This window comes from Melospiza melodia, chromosome 22 (genome assembly GCF_035770615.1).
Source record: "Melospiza melodia melodia isolate bMelMel2 chromosome 22, bMelMel2.pri, whole genome shotgun sequence".
Classification (NCBI taxonomy): domain Eukaryota; kingdom Metazoa; phylum Chordata; class Aves; order Passeriformes; family Passerellidae; genus Melospiza; species Melospiza melodia.
This window is the reverse complement of record NC_086215.1, coordinates 3,023,479-3,042,589: the sequence shown is the minus strand read 5'-3', so window position 1 is coordinate 3,042,589 and position 19,111 is coordinate 3,023,479. Positions and strand designations below refer to the sequence as shown.

The window sequence follows — 19,111 nt, the reverse complement described above, 5'->3', positions numbered from 1 at the left end:
GGATATACAGGGCACAGGAACACATCTGTGCTGGGTCTGTGAAGGGCTTTACCGACTCCTGCTTACCTGGGGAGCACCTTCTTCCTGCAAATATCCCCTTGAAGCAAACTATTTGTCTGCGTGGGAACCCAGACAGCTGGAAAGACTTTCATGGACCTGCTGGTCACTACCTCTGAACCACAGGTATCCTGTTTGGAAAAGCCATCTCTCTGCTTGGAGAAATTCCCCCCGGGATGGTCACACACATGAAGCATTGAATGGACACAGATCTTTCCCAGTGTTTATTCTTTGGGCTGTTCCTGTGTAGCCTGAATGAGACAGGTAAATCACAGAATCATTTAGGTTAGAAAGGAGCTTTAAGGTCATAGAATCCAACCGTCAACCCAGCACTGCCACAGTCACCCCTAACCCATGTCCCCAGGTGTCACATCCACACATTTTCCAAACACCTCCAGGGATGCTGAGTCCAGCACTGCCCTGAGCAGCCTGGGCCAACACCTGAGCACCCTTTAGTGAACAAATTGTCCCTGATTTCCAACCTAAGCCTCCCCTGGTGCAACCTGAGGCCGTTTCCCCCTGTCCTGTCACTGGTTACTTGGGGGAAGAGTCTGACTTCCCCTGGCTGCCCCCTCCTGTCAGAGAGTTAGGAGGGGTGAGAAAGTTCCCCTTTTCTCCAGGCTGAGCCCCCCAAGCTCCCTCAGCTGTTCCTCATCAGTCTGAAGTACGTGGTCCTTCCTGCCATCAACTCCCTTGGCCAAGTTTTGACTGAATTTCTCCTTAATGACTCCAGCTTTGTCATTTTGAGGATGTTCCAGCAATAAGATATGACAAGGTGTGAATTATAGGACAATAATTCATGCCTGGAGCAGTGTCAGGCACAAGGCTGGGAGCTGAGGGCTGTCCATGCAGCTCAGTGTGAATTATTGCACCATAACTCACGCCGTGAGGACACGCTGAGGGACTAACCAGGGACCATCTACACAAAAAAATGGGTTAAAACTCTTCATTTGATTCAGCTTGCTGGATTAGAGGGGACATTATGCTCCCTGCAACATTCCTTTTGGTCCATCCCCGTGTTTTCTCTCCTGGAATTAAATGAAAAAGAGAAGGATGTGAAAGGGTGAGGAGTGTGAGGGGCTCCTTGCACTTGCAGAGCAGCTGGCACCATCCTGCTCCTCCTGCCCCTTCCCTGCTTTAATACCCCACCCCTGATCCTGAAGCACCCAGGAGCTCAGCACAGAGCAGGAATCCCTTCCCTGCAGGGTGTCACCCCTGGAGCTGTCCTGTCCCATGGGCTGTGGGGAGCTTTGTCTGCAGCTGCACCTGAGCACAGGGCAGGAGCACCCGAGGGACTGAGCAAAGGGAAAAAGGAGTTTCAGCAGCACAATGGACAGCCCAAAACTGGCCCTGCCTGAGGTTGCTGGGCTGCTTCTGCCTCTCCACTGCCTTTGGTGGCTAGTCAGATCCAGGGGAGAGCTCTGGACAGGGCTTTGCTGAACATCTTAAAGGCTGGGGTTGAAGTTTTCATGCAGGCAGTTCACAGAAAGTCACACTTGTGAAATCTTTAATTATTTTTTTTTTAATCTGAGAAAACAGCCCCCAGTAATAGTCATCCCTTCCTAGAAAGCTGCTACAGTTCAAAAATAAACCAGATGATTCTCCAGGGCTCTGTGGGATGCAATCTGCCTCCAGGAGCCCCCCAAACAACTCTGCTTTGCAGTAAACATGATCCAGCCTGCCCCTGTTTTGGGGCTTCAAAGACAGATGCCCTACAATCTCTTTCCAGGGTTTTTTCTGTTGAACAAGGAGGCAAATCCTCACCCTGCTTTAAGAACTTCTCTCCATGCAGGGGTGTCTCCAGTGCCTTGTGTGCAGGGACAGGCCTGGGAGAGCCCTGAGGAAGAGGAAGCTCCCTTCATCCCAGAGCTGGCCACCTCAGGGACAGGGCTGGGGGTGATCAGGGGTGGCTGTGACTGCAGTGGACCTAAGGCAAAAGATAATTTAAGGCTATCCAGAGCAAATTCCAAGTCATTATTCGGGCTTCAGTTGCCCAGTCAGTATAGATCTCATTTTGAAATGTCTTCAGGTTAATTGATTGCTGTTTCAGACAGCTATTGATTTTCAAATAATTATTCTAATTATTGCAATCCAGCTAGCTTTCCTTCCCTCACCTCAGGCAGTCTGAAAGCATTTCCTTGCAGAGTCCCACACAAGAGGCTGATTTTTAGTGTTTCCATTGGAACACGAGGAACTGAGGCAGCACAAGGCTGGAGAAGACCCTGGGAGGGACAGGGAACCCTCCAGGATGTCCAGCCCTGCCCCAGGGCTGCCAGGGCACTCTGCAGATTGTCAGCAATGCCAGAGCTCATGGCAGCTCTGCAGGTTGGTCTCCACCAGCCTTGGAGGAACCTTCTGGAGTCTGGAGAGCCCAAAAGGGCTCAGCTGCTCCTCAGGGTTCCTGTGCCCTTGTCCACTGGCCCAGAGAGCTCTGGATGAATCCCAGTCCTCAGGAGGCACCAACTCTGCCCCAGCCCTGCTGCTGACACCCAAGGGCTCCCTGTGGAACTGAGTGTTACAGATTTATTCACCATCTCCCTTGCAATGCCATTGAAATGTGCCAAGCAGGACCAGGAGTTCTTTCCCAGGATCTGCACAGATAGAAGATGCCATCTGAAAAACTGAATTCAGTCTATTTTCAGCCTAAAACCAACCAAGAGGAAATAAAATGGGACAGAAATATAATGACAATGTTGATTTAAGAGTCAGTCATATTCAATAAACTTGACTTCTTAAATCACCAGTTTTCATTACACTCCTCAAAATTCTGAATTACTCTAATTGACCAAAAATATTTCAAATATCTTTATAACTTTAAAAAATTGCATATGGGCTGGATGGGATTCCCTATATCATTCCAGTGGGGACACAGTATCTGCTCCCCTGGAATTGCACAGGCAGGGGGATGGATGAGCTGGACAGCCTTAGGAGGGGCTGGAGGATCTTCTTTGTAAAAAAAAATTCAGGAGCTCAGGAGTGTGTGAAGCAAGACAGGGAGAGACATAAAGAGGAGGAATAGCTGGGATATCTCCTCTGGCCATAAATGACAGAAGGACAGACACTGAGATGGAGGGCAGGCTGAGCAGGCTGGCAGGTGGCACCGAGCTGAGGGTGCAGTGACGCTCCTGATGGAGGGGACACCACACAGAGGGACCTGGACAAGATCAAGAGGTCGCCCATGGGAAAATGATGAGGTCTGATAGGACCAAGGGCTGCACCTGGGTCAGGGCAACCCCAGCCATGAGCACAGCCAGAACTCCCTGGGAGCAGCTCTGGAGCAGCACCTGGGGGTTCCTGGGGGGGAAGCTGGACCTGCCCTGGCCGTGTGTGCTGGCACCCAGAAGGCCAAACACGTGCTGGGCTGACCCCCAGATTCTGCCCCTGTGCTCAGGTGAGATCCCACTGCAGAGCTGGGTCCCAGAGCACCAAGGACCTGGAGCCGCTGGAGACATCCAGAGGAGACACCTGAGATGCTCCAGGGCTGGAGCCAGGCTGGGAGAGCTGGGGATGCTCACCTGGAGAGGAGAAGCTCCAGAGAGAGCTCAGAGCCCCTGCCAGGGCTAAAGGGGGTTTGTGAAAAGGAGAGGGACTGATTACATGAGCACATAGAAAAAGGGGTGGCAGTTCTAAACTAAAAGAGGAGAAACTTAGATGTTAGGAGGAAACTTGTCCCTGTGAGGGTGGGCAGGCCCTGGCACAGGGTGCCCAGAGCAGCTGTGGCTGCCCCTGGATCCCTGGCAGTGCCCAAGGCCAGGCTGGGCAGGGCTGGGAGCAGCCTGGGACAGTGGGAGGTGTCCCTGCCATGGCAGGGGTGGGAAGGGAAGGGAAGGGAAGGGAAGGGAAGGGAAGGGAAGGGAAGGGAAGGGAAGGGAAGGGAAGGGAAGGGAAGGGAAGGGAAGGGAAGGGAAGGGAAGGGAAGGGAAGGGAAGGGAAGGGAAGGGAAGGGAAGGGAAGGGAAGGGAAGGGAAGGGAAGGGAGCTTTCAGGTCCCTTCCACCACAGAAGTGGCAATTCTCTCTATTTCCTGCATTTGTGCCACCACACCCCAAGCTGGGGGCTCTGCCCATGGGGTGCCCAAAGAAATTCCTTTTCTGCAGGACATTGATGTGGGAGGTGAATGCTGGAGACCTCCTGCAGGCAGTAATAAAACATCAGTGGCATCTCTAAAAATTATCTATGATAATTTTCTAACACAAAAGAGATGGCACCTAACGTGAGGTAATTCTATTTTAGATCTTATTATGATGGATAAAGATGAATTGATCACTGAACTAGAAATCGGTGGTTGCCTGGAGACCGGTGATCATGACCTGATTGCATTAATTATGGGATAATAAAAGACAGTCCCAACCAGTAACATATACCTGGTGCTTCTCCCTGGATCTGGGAGGCTGAATAAAGAGTGAGGGAAACTCGCTGGGAAGAAAAATAAACATGAACGTAAATGAGTGAAAAATAAAAAGTTCCCACTAAGAATTCTCAACCTGGCGAAAAAGTTCTATTTGTGACATAATCTTGGAAGAATGGTGTTTGATTTTGAGATCTCTCTAGGTGAAAATGAAAGCAGCAATTAGAAAAAGAAGCAGTGCATAAAGAATAGGTGGGGGGGAAAGAGAAAAACTAGTAATCAGGATAATTTAACATTTCTGAGTGGTGGGAAATTGATAAGGGAAGCCAAATGCATTAAAGAAAAATCTGGCTGATGAGTTATAGGAAATAAGAGCTGTTATTATCAACAAGAAAAAGAACCCTAATTGTGGTCCCTGCTTCTACATGAAAAAGATGATAAAAATGATAAAATTAGATAGTAAAATTAATAACAGTGTCACCGAGAGGATCCAAAAATGTCAGAGTGTCATTATCTTGGTCAAGCAGCTCATAAACTCCTCGGGGCATTGGAGGAAGCTTAAATTTAGAGAATCTGCAAGAGACTTTTTCCTCTGAGGGCTTTGGGGCACTGCAGCAAATTGTCCATTGCATCCTGCAAGGGCTTGCTGAAACCCAGCATTTCCCCCCTTTGGGCACAGGGCTGACCCAGGCCACAAACTGCCCTTGTTCTGAGCCTCTCCTCTGTCACTGCTCTCACAGTGTTCAAAAATAATGTCCTTAAAAATGATGGCCAATTGCCCTCCCTTACTCTGTAGATCTTATCTGGGACAGCTGCTGGCTCATGGCCTGCTGCTGCAAACACTGGGGGAAAGCCATCAAAACCATGATTATTTTGAATGGAAACCTGAGATTATTTGTATAAGCAGCATTATGAGATGAGCTGGAGCCCTGGCAGCCTGTGACACACTCATCCTTGCAGGCAGCGATGAAGGAGAGAACAGGATCAGCTCACGTGGGTGGGATGCAGGGTTTGTCTGCAAGCAGGATGGTCCCACTCCCAATGATGCCACAGCTGTGTCACCAGCACCTCTCTGGCCATGTCCAAGTGTCACCTGAGCTTGGGGAGAGGTTTTCCACCCTGTGCTCTCCTTCAGGAGGGAGGCAGGCATGGGCAGTGGCCTTGTCCCTGAGATCCAGGCCCCAGGAGAGGACAGGTCAGCACCAGGTGTGACAGTGACAGGGCTCAGAGCCCCTCCAGGTGATGGAATGCTGTTCCCACACACACCTGGCACAACAGCCCCTGGAGCTTGCAAAGGCTGGGAATGGTATTTAAGCCCACAGCTGTCCCACCACGGTGCTGCAAAATGGGTGAAGGTGGATCCTGCACCCACAGCCAGCCACAAAATCCCCTTTGAGTCAAAACTTTACTTGTCTTACTCATTCATTTGCATTTCTACAGTATCAGGAGGTTCCCTTGGGGACCTTGGCACAAATTAGATGCTCTGCGTCTCAAAGAGCTTCCAGTGTCTCCAGCAAGTGGAAAAGGTGGAAAGGCCCCTCTGCCCCAGCCTGGAGCCCTGCACTGGGGTTGCTGTGATCCAAAAAGTGCAGAATCTGGCATTTTGCTTTGTTGAACAAGCTAGAATTGGTCTCATCCCATCCATCCAGCCTGTCCCCATCCCTCCCAGCCGGGAAGGGAAGGGAAGGGAAGGGAAGGGAAGGGAAGGGAAGGGAAGGGAAGGGAAGGGAAGGGAAGGGAAGGGAAGGGAAGGGAAGGGAAGGGAAGGGAAGGGAAGGGAAGGGAAGGGAAGGGAAGGGAAGGGAAGGGAAGGGAAGGGAAGGGAAAGGAAAGGCCCCATCCCTCAGGTGCCCTGGGCCCAGAGCCAAGGGGGGCCAAACTCAGCATCCACAGGGTGACTGAACAACAGAATCATGGAATGGTTTGGGTGACAAGGGACCCGAAAGACATCTTGTTCTATGGCAGGGACACCTCCCACTGTGCCAGGCTGCTCCCAGCCCTGCCCAGCCTGGCCTTGGGCACTGCCAGGGATCCAGGGGCAGCCACAGCTGCTCTGGGCACCCTGTGCCAGGGCCTGCCCGCCCTGCCAGGGAACAATTCCCAATTCCCAATATCCCATCCAACCCTGCCCTCTGGCAGTGGGAGCCATTCCCTGTGTCCTGTCCCTCCATCCCCTGTCCCCAGTCCCTCTCCAGCTCTCCCGAAGCCCCTCCAGGCCCCGGCAGGGCTCTGAGCTCTCCTGGAGCCCCTCCAGGCCCGGCGGGGCTCTGGGCTCTCTCGGAGCCCCTCCGGGCCCCGGCAGGGCTCTGGGCTCTCCCGAAGCCCCTCCGGGCCCGGCGGGGCTCTGGGCTCTCTCGGAGCCCCTCCAGGCCCGGCAGGGCTCTGGGCTCTCCCGAAGCCCCTCCGGGCCCGGCGGGGCTCTGGGCTCTCTCGGAGCCCCTCCAGGCCCCGGCAGGGCTCTGGGCTCTCCCGAAGCCCCTCCAGGCCCGGCGGGGCTCTGGGCTCTCCCGAAGCCCCTCCGGGCCCCGGCAGGGCTCTGGGCTCTCCCGAAGCCCCTCCAGGCCCGGCGGGGCTCTGGGCTCTCCCGAAGCCCCTCCAGGCCCGGCGGGGCTCTGGGCTCTCCGGGGTCCCTCCAGGCTCCGGCGGGGCTCTGAGCTCTCCCGAAGCCCCTCCAGGCCCGGCGGGGCTCTGGGCTTTCCCGGAGCGGTCTCCCCCGGGCACGGTGAGCTCTGGGCTCCCTTCGGCCTGCAGCCCCTAGAGGGGGCCGGAGCCGCTCCGCGCTCGGGGTTTGCCGGGCCGGGGATCCGCGCTCCGCTCCGGGCAGGGCTCGCCTTGCTCTGGAATGCAAAATGCAGCTTTCCAGAATGCCAGAAAGGTAATTTAAATGTTAAAACATTTGTGATTGCATAAATTGCACGTATTATTCCAATTGAATTGTAGTGGGATTAATCTGACCTTAATAGAATACTACTAATAATTTATATTATTATCTTTAATAATATTAATTCTACTTAATTTTTTTTCCATTTACTTTGTTCATTTAAGGGCAGCTCCACTGAGCTCTGGAGCATTTAGCTCGTGGTGTGCAGCAGTCACTTATCATTTGCACAAGTGGGGATTCCACCAGGCAATTTTCAGAGAAATAAAGATCATCTTTCAGTGAAAAGAACGTTAAAAAATTACAGTATTAAATGAGTAGATATTAATGTGTCATATTTAGAATATAAAACAACCCATAATCTGTTCTGAAGTCTCTTCCACCTAAACATATACTTCTCTTTTTTTTTCCTTCTAGAGGGAACTTTTATTCTGCTGTTTAACTTATTAGGCACTACCATTCCAACTGTTACAATAAAATTGTTAAGATCATAATGTCAGGGAAATAAAAACCTTGGCAGTATGATAGTGCCTTGTGAGCAGAGCATCACAGTTTGTTGGGGATGAATTGGAATTGCGCATTTCATTAGAATTTATATCACAAGCCAAGGGATGAAGCATTATTTCATTAAGTATCTTGAAATTTCACCAACCTAATGAAGCTGTCAAAATTCTATTAATAAAGCACTGGAAATATTTATTTGTTTGTTTGTGAGGATGCATTTGCTATTATTTAATGTTGTATTTGCAGTTTGTTAATTTACGAGCGGAGGCGCGGCAGGAGGGGCTGGCAGCCAGGGGCTCCGGGTGCCCAAGGGGCTGCTCTGTCCTGGGGCCACCAGATCTGCTCCTGGGGAGGGAGTGGGACACTCTTTACCAGAGCTCAGCACAGCCACACGCCGCCACCTTCCGTTTTAAAATGCATTTTTAAACGTGCCCTTTCCTGCTTACTCAATTTTACCTTGTTTTAATTCTCAGTTCATCTCTGAGGGGGTGCAGAGCTCAGTGCTCTGCTGATGTTGAGTGAGAGCTGTGTCAGCCACTGTTTGTAATTACCAGTGCCAGAGAAATGCCCAGTTTTAGTTTTCCTGAGTGCCCTTCGTGAGGATCCACGGTTTCCTTGCACAACTGGCTTGGGCACGACTCAGACTAACCCGAGGTGGGTCAGCAGCTGTGGCAGGATTACAAATGACAGCACTTTACATTCTGGTCAGGCTCTTTGTCTTGCCTGAGCCCAGGGAAGTTTGTGGGGTGGTTTTGGGGTGATGCTGTCTGCGGTGGGGCGGCTCAAAGGGCTCTCCTGGCGTGTGTCTGGCAGGGACACATTACTCACACACAGGGAAGCTGGGAGTGCATGGTTTGAGAGTGCAAATAAAATTAATCACACCACTCAGTCATGTATTATTTAGTATATTCTGTTTGTGATGCTGACAAACAGCCAGGAAATTTTTCTCTTCTTCATCCTCCCGCCCCATGGCCCACAAGAGATGAACTAAAGAGGTTATAATGAATTTAAAAGACAAGTTTATGCTTGTTAGTCAACCCATGGCTTGTGGACCAACTCTCCCATGTGTGTGGCTGCTTCCTGTTGGTACAACCCTCCCAAGCTCTCTGCTTCACCCCAGCAGAGCAGTGTGAGAGCCCCAGTGACACCGGACCACAAGGGCTGGAAGGGAGGCAAATCCTTATAGGAAACTGAAGGAAAACCCTGCAAACGAGCCTTGCTTAATAAACTTCCAGTTATGAAGTGTAATCTCGTAAGAGACCATTGTCAAATAAATTCTGCCAGTGAAATTCATACGTAAGATTTCCGTGAGTATTAATTACACAGGAAGGTTGCAGGGTCTGCATTACTCTGCTAATAGGATCTTCAGGAAAAAAAAAAAGACAGGTCTGCCACAATGTATTAGATTTGTTAAAGAACCAATTTTTAATTAGTTTGAACTGATAAGTTAATTAATGAAATTGCAAATACATACCCAGGACATGTGTTGCACACTCCATGCTGGATGCTGGGATTTTGCAGGGAGCACTCTTTAACGAGGGGATTGTGTGCCTGCCTCAAGTGCAGAATTCAGCATGGATCCCTAAATAGTGATTTCCATAATTACACAATTAAAGCAGAAAGACTCAGTTTAAGGCATGCAAATATTCTTAATTCTGCTCTGCCATGCCACTGTAAAGAAGAGACAGATGAATCTGATTATGGGTCCAGAAAGCTACAATTCCTCTCTAATACTGAGCTGACAGTTGCCTGTTAAGGCAGAGCCGAGTCAGGATTTCCTCAGCAAACTGCCAGCACTTCTCCTAAGTACAACTTTAACTTCCCATTTCTTCCCTTTATACTGCTTAGCATGGGGATAACTGCAAATCACTTTAATCTAATTTACCCCAAAATAGTGATGATACATCTCTCAGTATAAACTACTTCTTAACATAACATCTCTCTAGGAGTATCAAAACCACATATGATTTTTCAATTAAAGCAGAAATTCAACCTTTTCTGTCTGAGGAATGCTTTGTTATCTTTTTCTAAGCTTACAGCACCTGATGTGTGGATAAAAAGTCCGTCTTCTGGGGATTTTCAGCTAAATCTATTATTTAAATCCCATTTATTAAGGTTCTTTGCTTCCATGTCGGAATTTTCTTGGACACCTTTTTCCTGGCAAACACAGCTGTGGGCTGAGCTGTGCCCAAGCACACAGCCCTGCCTCATGTGCCAGCCCAGAATGTCCCTGAGGCTTCTCAGCCAGGCTGGGGCAGCTCTCAGGGGCTTCTTCCTCCCAGTGTTCTCCCTCAGTCCAGCATGTATTTCTCAGACACAGGAAAGCAGAGCTGCACAAGCTCTGCCAGCAGCTCCAGCACCCCAACATCACCTCCAGTGTGGCCCCTGGGAGGGCAGGGGAGCTCTGAGCATCCTCCTGCCATAAGGGCAGGTGGCCAAACAATTGCAGCTGCAACCCCCCCTGGTGAACCCACAAGTGAGGATCTGCTGTCCTGCACCTCCAGGCAGAGTCCCAGACTGGTTTGGGCTCCAAGGGCCTTAAAGCCCATCCAGTGCCACCCCTGCCATGGCAGGGACACCTCCCACTGTCCCAGGTGCTCCCAGCCCTGCCCAGCCTGGCCTTGGGCACTGCCAGGGATCCAGGGGCAGCCACAGCTGCTCTGGGCACCCTGTGCCAGGGCCTGCCCACCCTCACAGGGAACAATTCCCAATTCCCAATATCCCACCCAGCCCTGCCCTCTGGCAGTGGGAGCCATTCCCTGTGTCCTGTCCCTCCATCCCCTGTCCCCAGACCCTCTCCAGCTCTCCTGGAGCCCCTTCAGGCACTGGAAGATGCTCCAAGGTAAAAGCAGGGTAAATTCCAACACTAGGAGGTGACCATTTCATTATTTGCTGGAGGTAGAAGGAAGCTCTTTGTTGTTGCAATAAACCTCTCCCTGTCAGCAGAAATGTGTTGTGTGGTCATTAAATAGTGGGGAACAGGTGTCCCATGGTTTGGGATTTTATTGCTTTGTAGTTTGCTCTGGAGAGTGTCATGTTTATACAACCCTAATGCTTTTAAAACCAAAGGTTTCTTGTTTTATATAGGTAAAATACACGCTCACATGCTTGTAAATGCTCCCACACCCTGGCATTTGCTCCTGAAATTCAGCTGCGTACTGAGCCCTGCACAGCTCCAGCCTCTTTGCTCAGGAGGAGCAAAGCCCCACCTGCATCCCAGCTCTCACCATCAGCTCCACAATCAGAGGCAGGGGCTCTCCCTGGAGTTTCCCCAGGACATGGCTTTATTGGCATCATCCAAACAGAGCCCATCCCAACCACTCAGCCGATTTCTGACAAGGCTTTGATGCACTTGAAGGACTTATTAATTGTTGAGGGAAAGATTTTGTACCTGAATCTGAATGCTTTTGGAGCTCCTGTTGCCCACAGTTGGTTTTCAGTGCATTCAGCCCATTGCAGAGATCCCCGGTCTGTGCTGCAGCTCACACTGGTGCAGATCTTTCGAGTGCTCAGGGTGCACATGGTCCTGGCAAAGGAGGGGATGAGAGTGACCACAGCTGGAAAAGGAAGGAGCAGCCCAGTGCTGACAAGAACAAATACAATCCAACACTTCCTTTCTGTACAACCATTGGCAAACACTTCTGATGAGCTTTAATGCCTCAGAGCGAAGCAAACAGACGGCGACGGGGTCAGGAAGAGTGAAGTGGGGATTTATTTTTTTCTGCTGGTCTCACAAATATCTTTGCAGATAGCAGTGATTATAAATAGTCCTTTGGCCATTTCCTGACTGTGGTTTGCCGACTCTTCCTTATTTATAGCAGTGATGAGGAGTGTTCAGCGTTTTGCCCCAGCACGGGGTTCAACCTCAGCGTTTTGGGCACAGATTCCAAACTTCAGAGTGGGCATTGGATCAGAGGGAACCCCACATCCCTCAGGGATAACCTTTGGCCCAGATGTCTGAATGCTGTGATGGATGAAGGGGATTGTGAGCTCTAGATTTACTTAGGGAGACTGCTACCAATAATTTCCTCCTCCAGACTACTGAGCACACAGCCCACAGAGAGGCTCCTCGCTGGAATCAGCACGAGTACCTTATGCAGGATCCCCATCACCTCGCTGGGCTTTGTCTCCACTGTGTTGTATCTTTGTTCTCAGGTGAGCTTTCATAGAATCACAGAATATCCTAAGATGGAAAGGGATCAAGGATCATCAATACAGCCCCTGTCCCTGCCCAGCCCCCGCAGCAGCCCCAGCCTGGGCACCCCTGGCAGCGCTGCCCAAAGGCTCCTGGAGCTCTGGCAGCCTCGGGGCCGTGCCCATTCCCTGGGCAGCCTGGGCAGTGCCAGCACCCTCTGGGGGCAGAACCTTTTCCTAATACCCAACCTAAACCTCCCAACTTTTCCAAAATGGAGTTAGCTGTGGACTGCAATGACCTTCCAGGGGCTGACATCTGCCCCTGACTCGTTTGCCCAGCAGCTGTCCCCGCTACCACCATCCCTGACCCCACAGCTCAAGCAGAAGTCCAGGCTGCAGAGAGCAAAGTCCAGGACACTCCATCACCTTGGGATGGATGCTGTGCAGGCTCTGACACTCACACAGAGTAGCAACTGTTAGTGCTGCCTGCCTTACAAACAGCCTGTGGGGAATACAGGAGAATACAGCACAGTAAAAGATTCTCAAGCCTGCAAAACCAGCCCTTGCATGTATGGGCATTGTCATAATCTTTGATCATATTATCACTTGGGATTATTGCAGCCAGGACACCTTTACCAGCTCATGGGAGGTGGATGTCCTACCAGGATGGCATTCCCAGTTTGAGATGACTACAGAGCTTCCCTGGAAAGGTGAAAGCATTGCTGCTGCTTCATCTTAAGGGTAAGAAAGGAGGGAGAAGTCACTGAGTTACCTCTGGCAAGCCCAGTGCCACACAGATGTCCCAGGAGGAATTCAACCTTTCTGGGCTGGGAATCCCACAGAGGTGTGAGCTGTCCTCTCTGCCTGCAGACACCTGAAACTGGAGTAAGAAAAGTGATTGACCTTTCTTGGAAAGCGTGTTCTGAAATGTGGTCTGGAGAGCTCCTGGCTGCAATGAGCCTGTCAGTTGCTGTTACCCAGGAAAGGTCTGAGGGCACTTCAGAATAAGGATGTGGGTTTTCAGGCTTTGGTCACTAATCATGAGGAAGTTCTGAGAGACAAAGGCAAAATTTGGTACCAGTCAGTACAGAGGAGCCCATTGGATGCTATTGGAGTGGCAAGACTAAAAAATCTGTCCCAAACAGGTCACCTCATCAGAAGGGACTTCAGCCTGAGTGATCTCACTCTGCCAGGAATAAAACACACTTGGAATTTCCCAGACCTAATCCATAGAAGTTTCCTAATCAAGAATTTCTTGACTTGCAGAATTTCTGCATCGGACCTCACCCCATCAGAGGAGAAGGGGCTGTCCCTCAGGCAGGAGAGGTCACCAGTTATGGTGTTTGTTGTGTCTAAACAGCACGAGATTGGCAGCAGGAACACAGGAGGATTCTGAGGTGGTTTCACAAAGCCAGGACCAACCAGCAGCCAAATCCCTCAGGAGGGAGGCTTTGAACTCTGAGATCTGACCAGAACTGGGAACTCTTCCCTGTGGACCCTCAACCCCTCCACCCAGAGTGACACCTGTGTTTGCTGAGCAGTCAAAGCAGACTGCAAAGCCATTGCAAAAACACACATGGCAGAGAAGATCTGCTTGGGGTCTCTGTGAGTTTCACAGTTGGCACTCCTTTTCTGCATCTATTCTGTCTCCAACGCCTGAAGAAATGCAAGGTTTGGCCTGAGGAAGCTTGGACAGCTCAAACCTTGTCCTTCCAGAGGGAAGAGGGTCCCCAAGGAAGGTGAAGGTTTGATTTATCGTGGACATGGGAGGCAGGAGGCTTTTCCATGTTAAAAATGGATCAAATGGAAGCAAAACAGGGTCAGGCTCAAAGTGAGAAGGTGACGAATGGTTGGCCAAGTCACCATGAGCTGTGATGGGTTCTCCAGTGCTGAAGATGCTCCAAAGCACCCAGGGATGGCTTGAAATGTGCCCTCAGCCACCAGGGACACAGCGGGGCAGGCATCTTTTATCTTCAGGCTTTTGGAGGTCAGTGACAGGTTTCCAAAGACACAGTGATGTTGAGGATATCTCCAAGCTTCTCCCCATCCTGCAAACTCCGTGTCAAAACAGCATTTTCCCCCAAACCCTCCTCAAACATTTGTTAAACACCAAATTTTGCTTTAGTCTGCTCCACGGGGGATTCCTTCTGGCTGTGCTTCATGCCAGCTCTGGGGCTGAAACCTCGTGAGTGGTTTCTGCTCTTGACTTCCCACATCCCTTCTAAGCTCATTCAGAAAACATCTTCCCTTGCCCAACGTCTCCACCAATTCCCCTGCCCCTTTGTTTTTATTTAGCTCTCTAATTACATTATCTGACCGTACAGCAATTTGGAATGAAATCTGCATAAAAGATATTAAGAAAAATAAATCTGTGTTTTGCAATATCTTTGAAGATATCTTTAGGCTGGGCAACAAGAGCAAAATCAGCATTTGGCTTTCTACAAATCCTTGGTTTTGTGGAGCTCTTGGGAAAGACGGTTTCATGGGCTGGGACAGGAAAATTCACAAGTTCAGATTATTTTATTAATACTATTAATAACTATTTTTGGCACTGCTTCACAAGGAAGAAAACACCAGGTATGTATGAGATGTAATTATGTTTATAGTTAATGCTGTGTGCTTTCCAGGGGAAGAAAAGCACTGATTTTTTTGCCTTTCTTTTTGGAGGAAATTAACAAAGTTTGCTGACGAAATTAAGAAAGTTTGCTGAGCAGCAATGAGTGTTGTGAGCACGTGGTGAGGAGAAGCTCTTTGTGGAGGGTGTCGGGATGAGTTTTGTGTGAGGGTAGAGAAAGGCTTTCCCCTGTTTTGTGTTGTGGCAAAAGAACTCTCAAACATGAGAGGACCAAGAGCTGGGAGCTTCAAGGCTAGAAGGGCAGGGGGTGATTTCAGCCCTGGGTGTGCTGTGGGGGAAAGAAAGAGTTGGGGGACAGGAGGCAGGGGGTGATGCTGCCCAAGCCATTCGGATAATCATGGAATCACAGACTTTCCTGAGATGGAAGAAACCAACAAGGATCACCGAGTGCAGCCCCTGTCCCTGCCCAGCCACCCCAGCAGCCCCAGCCTGGGCACCCCTGGCAGCGCTGCCCAAAGGCTCCTGGAGCTCTGGCAGCCTCGGGGCCGTGCCCATTCCCTGGGCAGCCTGGGCAGTGCCAGCACCCTCTGGGGGCAGAGCCTTGCCCTGTTCTCCAACCTGACCCTCCCTGACCCAGCTCCAGCGGTCCTCTCGTGTCCCTTCTGGCGGGCCCTCTGTCCCCTCTCACCCCGCGTCCCCTCGGATGCCGCTTCGTCCCTGGACCCTTCCCCACGTGCTCAGTGAGGTGTATGAGGGGTGCGAGGCCTGGGGAAGCCGTGCGGGACCCGGGCTGTGCCCGCAGCTCCCAGCGGCCGGGCTCTCGCCCCCTGCCCAGCCCGGGTTGGGGCCGGGTTCCGCGGGGCCCGGGTCCGCAGCCCGCATCCCGCCGCACACCCACCCACCGCGGGACACCTCCCGGGGGGCGCCGCAGCGCGGAGCGGCCCCACGGCGCCGAGCGGCCCCGCGCCCGCCGGGCGGCGGCCGGGCCGGGCCGGGCCGGGCTGCGCGGTGCCCGGCGCGGGGGCGGAGGGCAGCGCGGGGCCGGCCGGGCGGGCGGCGGGGCTCCCGCGCCGGGCCAGACTCAGCCCCTTTCTCCCGGCGCCGCCGGCTGCGAGCGCGCTGCGGCTGGAGCTGCCCCCAGAGCGGCTCGTGATGGCGGCGGCGCGGGCTCGGCAGCGGGAGGCGCCCGCCCAGCCCTGCGCGCCGCGCCGCTAGCGGCAGCGCCCGTGCCCGCGGCGGCCGCCCCGGCCCATGCCCCGGGGGGAAGGGGGGCTGCAGCAGCCCGGCGAGCCGCCCACCCGCGCAGCGGGGGCATCGCCCCCACTCGCCGCTCCTGGGAGGGCGGAAAGGAGGCAGCGGCGGCGGCGGCGGCGGCTTTGTGCGCGGCGGGCGGATCGCAGGCCGCGGCGGCGCGGGGCTCGCCTGCTCCCGCCCCAGCCCCATGAACCAGCCGGACGGCTCCGCTCCGGCGGCGGCGGCGGCAGCGCAGGTACGCGGCGGCCGGGCGGCGTGTCCCCGGGGGGAGGCGGAGGGAGCGGGGAGGAAGGGAACGGAAGGGAAGGGAAGGAGGGAGGGCGGCAGCCGCAGCCGCCCCGTCGCGGAGCCCCGGCGGCGCTTTGGCGCAGTGCGCGGGGGCAGCGCCGGCCGCGGCTCCTCGGACCCCGCGGTGCCGGAGCCCGCGGCCGCTCGGACCGGCGGAAAACAAAGCGGAGCTCAGCAGCCATGTCGGGGACGAGCCGCCCCTCGGCCCGGCCCGGCCCCGCACCCCGGCCCGGCCCGGCCCGGCCCCGCCGCGCTCCGCACCCCGCGCCCCTTCCCGGCCCTTTTTCTTTTTCTTTTCCTTCTTTCTTTTTTTTTTTTTTTTTTTTTTGTTTTAAATTTTTTTTTTCCTCCTTCTCCTAATTTTTCCTCCGGAACGTTTTGTTTTTTTTTTTCCCCCCCATTTTTTTTTCCATTAAAACGACGCCACCTAGAGGAGACTATTTCGTAAATAAAAAAAAAATTAAAATTGAAAAAAAAAAAAAAAAGGAAATATTCTGCTATTTCTAAATTTTTTTCCCAGAAAGTTGGGGCTGGATCCCCTATGCTGGGGTTCCTCCGGCAGCTTCCGCAGCCCCCCGTAAATTTCGTGTTTGTCCTTTTGGAGCCAAAGCCCAGCTCATGGAAATGAAAATTAAACAGGAATTTGAATGAATTCAGGTTTTTCTCCCTCCACCCCCATTTTCTGGAGAAAAACGGAGCCTGGGAGCAGCAGAGTGCTGGGAAAGGAAAGTGAGTCAAGTTTTTGGTGGGCCCCCCCGGGTGAGCTGCAGGGAGGGATTAGTTTGGGAAAGTGGGAGAATTGCTGTTCCGGAGCAATTAGGAATTGGGCTTCATTGTAATTTTGAACTTGTGCAGCAAGCTCTGCCAAAACTCAGGGTTCATTTTTTTTTCCTTTTTGCTGCAGTGCTTATAAAGTTATTTTGTTTGAAATGAGGAGTTTTGCAGGAAAATGAAGAACCCAGAAAATTTGCTGTGGACACACCCAAAATTTTTTTTTTTTTTTTTGTGATTTTGGATTTCATGCAAAACTGCTGTTAAACAATGAGGTTCTAAACACAGTCCAAGAAAACACGAGGACAAGCAAAATTAAGAGTCGAATGTCAGTTTTATTTTAGAATTTCTTGGCTTTTTGGATGGTTTCTCCTGGCATAATTAAAACAGTTTCCAGCATTTAATTTCCTACTTCTTTTGTAGAGAAGAAAATTTCCATACTATGGTTTTTAGGTTTTTTTTCCCCCTTCTTTTTTTAAACACACTGTAATAACTCCATGTCCTATGGCTCACATAAATCTAATATTTACACAGGTTTATTATAAGGTCCGCCATGATATTATGAATATGCATAATTAACAATATTGTGAAAAAATAATTGCAGATTTTGTGATTTTCATTTTTTTTCAAATTGAAGTGCCTTTAAAGGGCTCAGCCATGATATTTTTCACAATTTCAAAATCCTTTTTCTCCTTGACTGTTAAAGCCTTGCTGGAGTTTGAATTGAAATTTTTTTTTTTCATTATTATTTTTGGTGGGGTTTTTCTTAATTGTTTTGTTTGTTTGTTTGTTTTAAATGCTGTCCTATCCCTATTATTTTGCTGTTACAGAGTGCCTGCGAGTTCTGGACTGTGCACACACTGGTTTATTATTGTAGGGTTGCCCTTGAATACTGGGGTCTTGGTATTGATCTTTTTAAAAATAAATAACAAAAGAGCACTGAAACATGCATTGTTTCAAGAAAAAAGCAATCTAGGAGAGCTACATGGCCTTTCCACCCAAAAGTGGGGGAGGGAGAGGAAAGGAAAGATTAGGTCAACATTGAGTTTTACCAACCTTGACACAGTATCCTCTCTAAAATGGGGACAAAATAGCAAGATGGCTGGCTCCACAGCTGCAGCAGTTTGGATTTTTTTTTTTTTTTTTCTTTTTTAAAAAAAGCATTTTTAAATTTTTAAACTCCAAAGTGAATTTCTGGAGCTGCCGGGCACCCACTAGTAAAGGCTGAAATCTGGGTGCTGCACAAAATAAAATTAAATTTCAAACCAGAATGAATTTTTAATTTTGAATCTCAAAACCCTGAAAAGTTTTTTTTTTTTAATTTTGGTTTTTTGTTTGGTTTTGATTTTCTCTTCCGTGTAATTTGATATTTGATGGAAATCAGAATGGAATGGCTGGTGAATTCAGGGCTTGGGGGCTGTTTTCACTTTTCTCCCCTTTATTTGTTTCATGTTTTGAGTTTTTCAAAGGGGGGGGGGAAATGGAAAAAATTTGCAAAGCAGGATAACTCTTGGGTGGAGGAAGAAATACTCTGAAATGTCAACTCCATATTTTTATTTTTGCATTTATTTGCCCCCAGCCCCCCCGAAGGGGACCCACCCTCTTCCTGAATCCCTTTTTTAGCAAATAATGGAAATGCAATGGAGCGGGAGGCCGGTGCCAGCCCGGCAGTGGAGCACTTAGAGCCGGGTGCCACATCTGGGTAAAAATTACACACAATGCTCCAAATTGGATTAAACAATCCCAGAGAATATTTTATTCATGGTTTCATCCAGGAAGCTGTAGCCTGGTGGCTTTTCCATATTCTTACCCTCCAAGATTTCCCTTCCTTGAGCTGCACCCCAGAACTTTTACTACAATATCATTGTACCCCAACAAACTGTTTAGCTGTAAATTTTTTTTTTTTTTTTTTTAATTTTAAGATTTCATACATTTTTTTTCTCTTGTGAACCAGACCTTTTGATGCTGCTTTTCCTTAGCCCTGCCACACTCCCGGAGATGTGGGGAGCATCCCCGTGGATTTGGGATTTGGGATTTGGGGGGGATGCACCAATGGGTGCTGCGTTTTAATTAAATTAATGAGCAAGCCTCATTTCTGGGGTCGCGGTGCCCAGTGTGGCAGTGATGCCTTTTGAGTTTCTGGTGCAGCAGAGCAGGGCAGGCCTGGCTGGAGGATTCCCAGCCGTGCTGGGGGTGCTGTGTGAGCTCTGCGGCGCCGGGGGCGAGCCCGTGTGCTCTGCTCGGGGATGCTCTGGGAGCTGCAACCCTTCCCATCCTCAACTCCCTGGGGAGCTGCAGCTTTC

General features: G+C 50.9%; 1 protein-coding gene and 1 long non-coding RNA gene across 10 annotated transcripts in view; one reads left to right on the top strand and one right to left on the bottom strand.

Annotated features, from left to right (window-relative positions):
• Positions 1-202: 202 nt before the first annotated feature.
• On the bottom strand, positions 203-11,267 carry LOC134428116 (uncharacterized). Its single transcript, XR_010030323.1, has 3 exons — positions 11,178-11,267; positions 9,261-9,368; positions 203-308 (listed from the first exon to the last, which is right to left on the bottom strand). It is a non-coding gene; the product is annotated as an uncharacterized LOC134428116 (long non-coding RNA).
• A 4,665-nt stretch (positions 11,268-15,932) lies between these two features.
• ZNF618 (zinc finger protein 618) overlaps positions 15,933-19,111 on the top strand; it is a 153,005-nt gene continuing 149,826 nt past the window's right edge. For all 9 annotated transcript variants that reach the window (XM_063174587.1, XM_063174584.1, XM_063174585.1 and 6 more), the window contains exon 1: positions 15,933-15,984. In XM_063174587.1, coding sequence (XP_063030657.1) covers positions 15,937-15,984 — 48 coding nt within the window. In that variant the 5' untranslated portion in view covers positions 15,933-15,936. The remainder of the gene's footprint in view (positions 15,985-19,111) is intronic.